The sequence below is a fragment of the Lucilia cuprina genome, chromosome 3 (genome assembly GCF_022045245.1).
Source record: "Lucilia cuprina isolate Lc7/37 chromosome 3, ASM2204524v1, whole genome shotgun sequence".
Lineage (NCBI taxonomy): Eukaryota > Metazoa > Arthropoda > Insecta > Diptera > Calliphoridae > Lucilia > Lucilia cuprina.
The window spans coordinates 5,321,078-5,324,043 of record NC_060951.1 but is presented as its reverse complement, the minus strand read 5'-3'; the positions used below and the strand labels follow the sequence as shown (position 1 = coordinate 5,324,043).

The 2,966-nt window shown below is 34.4% G+C and overlaps 2 protein-coding genes across 2 annotated transcripts; both read right to left on the bottom strand.

Annotated features, from left to right (window-relative positions):
• Positions 1–484: 484 nt before the first annotated feature.
• On the bottom strand, positions 485–1,150 carry LOC124418738 (UDP-glucosyltransferase 2-like). The gene has a single exon (XM_046945974.1). The coding sequence runs from the start codon at positions 1,148–1,150 to the stop codon at positions 485–487; it is 666 nt and encodes a 221-aa protein (XP_046801930.1).
• Positions 1,151–1,539: 389 nt separating this feature from the next.
• On the bottom strand, positions 1,540–2,347 carry LOC124418449 (UDP-glycosyltransferase UGT5-like). The gene has a single exon (XM_046946546.1). It carries the CDS (start codon positions 2,231–2,233, stop codon positions 1,565–1,567), a length of 669 nt encoding a protein of 222 aa, XP_046802502.1. The 5' UTR covers positions 2,234–2,347; the 3' UTR covers positions 1,540–1,564.
• Between the last annotated feature and the right edge of the window lie 619 nt (positions 2,348–2,966).

Genomic DNA, 2,966 nt, shown 5'->3' with positions numbered 1-2,966 from the left:
GTTCTAGTTCTGTTCTAGTTCTGTTCTAGTTCTGTTCTAGTTCTGTTCTAGTTCTGTTCTAGTTCTGTTCTAGTTCTGTTCTAGTTCTGTTCTTGTTCTGTTCAAGTTTTGTTCTAGTTCTGTTCTGGTTATATTCTACTTCTGTTCTAGTGTTGTTCTAGTTCTGTTCTAATTTTGTTCTAGTTCTGTTTTAGTTCCTTTCTAGTTCTATTTTAGTTCTGTTCTAGTTGTGTTCTTGTTCTGATCTAGTTCTGTTCTAGTTCTGTTCTAGTTCTGTTCTAGTTCTGTTCTAGTTCTGTTCTAGTTCTGTTCTAGTTCTGTTCTAGTTCTGTTCTAGTTCTGTTCTAGTTCTGTTCTAGTTTTGTTCCAGTTCTGTTCTAGTTCAGCTCTTGTTCTGTTCTAGTTCTGTTCTAGTTTTGTTCTGTTCTAGTTTTGTTCTAGTTCTAAAATAATATTTTCTTACGTTTCATATGATTTCTTTCACTCACCTATACATTTCCTGCATTTTCCTCCTCATTGCCCTTTCCATTATATTGTGCTCAACAAAGTTGGCCAAGTAATTCTTTACTCTATCCCCAAAATCCAAGGGTTCCTTAAGATTACTAAACAAAGTGGGTACATATGCGGGCTCTTCTGGATTTCCCACTATAGTATCTATAGCAAATATGGGTCTTATAATAAACGATATAATAATGGGACATTGAAAATGAGCCCCTAAACCCAATAAAAAATCATTCATAAAATAACCCAATATCACAAGATCGAAATCACCCGCTTGATGTTGGTTCAAAAACTCTTTCATTTTTGGATGATTTAAACTATTATTGGCACTTTTCATGGCCACACCGATCATATGGTTAAACTTTTTGTGCGTGGACTCTGCAGTCTCTATTGTCTTTGTTACAAAGTTTCCATCCAGTTGTTTGCCTTCTAAGTGTATATACTGGTATTTAGCCTGAGGCATGACATTAGAAAATGAACCCATAATGATGACATTATGACCTGCAGCAGCTAATGTCTCAGCAATAGCAGAATGTATGATAAGATGTGATTTGAAAGGTGTTGGGAAAATACCCAAAATACTTGCAGCCTGTGTGTAATTCCAAAGATTTAGAATGATTATGAAGATGTAGGCGAAAGAAGAGTACATTTCATTTAATGTAAAATTCCATTAGTAGCACGATTTTAATTGGATTTAAAGAAAGACTGATGGAAAAATGCAGCCAGTCATTTGTGGTTATTTTAGTTTAAGCAAGAGATAACGCATCGCTTTCATTTTCATGATAAGAAGTTATTACTCTCATTATATTAACATATGTTTGAATTTACTCTTGATCTTTTAGTATTAAGGGGGTTAAGATAATCGATCCTAAAAGTGATCGTAGATGTGCATTCTATTGGCCTTAGTGTTTCTAGTTTCACCAGAAATCATTCTTTTAACTCTAGCTCCTTTAGTTTAGCTAGTAGATGGATCTTTAGGAAGTTTGGAAATCAAACTTCCCTTATTTCGACCCTTTAGCTAATAGTAGATTCTATATAATAACTAAATGTTCTTTATCTTCACTTACCCATACATCGTTTCAAGTTTCCTTTGCATCAGATTTCCCAATACCAGATGCTCAAAACCATTGGCCAAAAAGTTTTTTACTCTGCTAGCAAAATCCATAGGTTGCTTATAGCCACTATACAAAGTGGGTACATATGAAGCCTCCAAAGGATTACCGATCATTTTGTTAATCGGAAATATCGGTTGCACCATAAACGATAGAATAATGGGACACTGAAAGTGTGCCCCAAAGCCCAGCATAAAATCATTCATAAAATAACCCAAAATAACAGCATCAAAATCACCCGCCTTATGAGTCTGTAGAAAATTGTGAATTTTTGGCTGATTCATGGTGACATTGGCCATATCAATGACATGCGAGATAATGCCATTGAATTTTCTATAAATTGAGGCAGGTTTATTAAGCATTTCCTGAGCAAAGTTACTATCGAACATGGGACCTTCAACATGTAGGAAATTGTATTTAGCTTTTTTTAACATATTGGGTACGGTGGCAATGACCGTGACCTCATGCCCTGCCTCGGCTAAAGCATCTGCTACAGCACAATGTATTAAAACATGCGACTTAGAGGGTGAGGGAAATACTCCCAATATGCGGGCCGCCTGACATTGTATAACCGCACAACAGGCGATGCTCACTAGAATACTAATTACACTGCTCTTCATGATGCAACGTTTAGATAATATTAATTCATTAGATTTATTTTCCGTTTTTTTTTCAAATAATTCTTTTTAAACGTCTTTCCCAAAACCGCGTTCAACAACTACTGCTCATCTTTAGCAGATGCCTTGTCTATTAATTAGTTTAGTTAAATTATTAAAAAACTATTGCTAAATACTTGCGTTTGCTCTTATTTAAAAAAAAATGTTATCTCTCACTATAAACAAACCATAGCTAAAGTTTCGGTTAATTTTTCTCTGTTTACCAACTAAAAGAGCAGTTCTTATCAGTATTTTCGTATTGTAGAGAATAAACTGAAGAGTAGTGATTAAGTAGTCAGTTTATTATCTCTATTTGTTGTTAGTGTTTATGAGTAATCGGTACCCTATACATAGTAATATACAAATTACTTAAGAAACAGCGAGTCACCAACAAATGGCAAACTCGTAGTCTGATTGGAGTGGATATAGTTTAGTCTATAGTCTAGATTGTAGTCTAGTCAGTAGAATAGTTTAGAGCCCAGAATGGGATTTAGAATAGTCTAAAGTCTAGTCAATAGTATATTATAGAGTCTAGTCTATAGTCAAGTTTATAGTGTAGTCTATAGTCTAGTTTATAGTCTAGTCTATGGTCTAGTTTATAGTCTAGTCTATAGTCTAGTCTATAGTCTAGTCTTTAGTCTAGTCTATAGTCTAGTCTATAGTCTAGTCTATAGTCTAGTCTATAGTCTAGTCTATA

Excerpts from the sequence above, each read along its gene's own strand:
- LOC124418449 (XM_046946546.1), bottom strand. The coding sequence starts at position 2,233 with ATGAAGAGCAGTGTAATTAGTATTCTAGTGAGCATCGCCTGTTGTGCG.
- LOC124418738 (XM_046945974.1), bottom strand. The coding sequence starts at position 1,150 with ATGTACTCTTCTTTCGCCTACATCTTCATAATCATTCTAAATCTTTGG.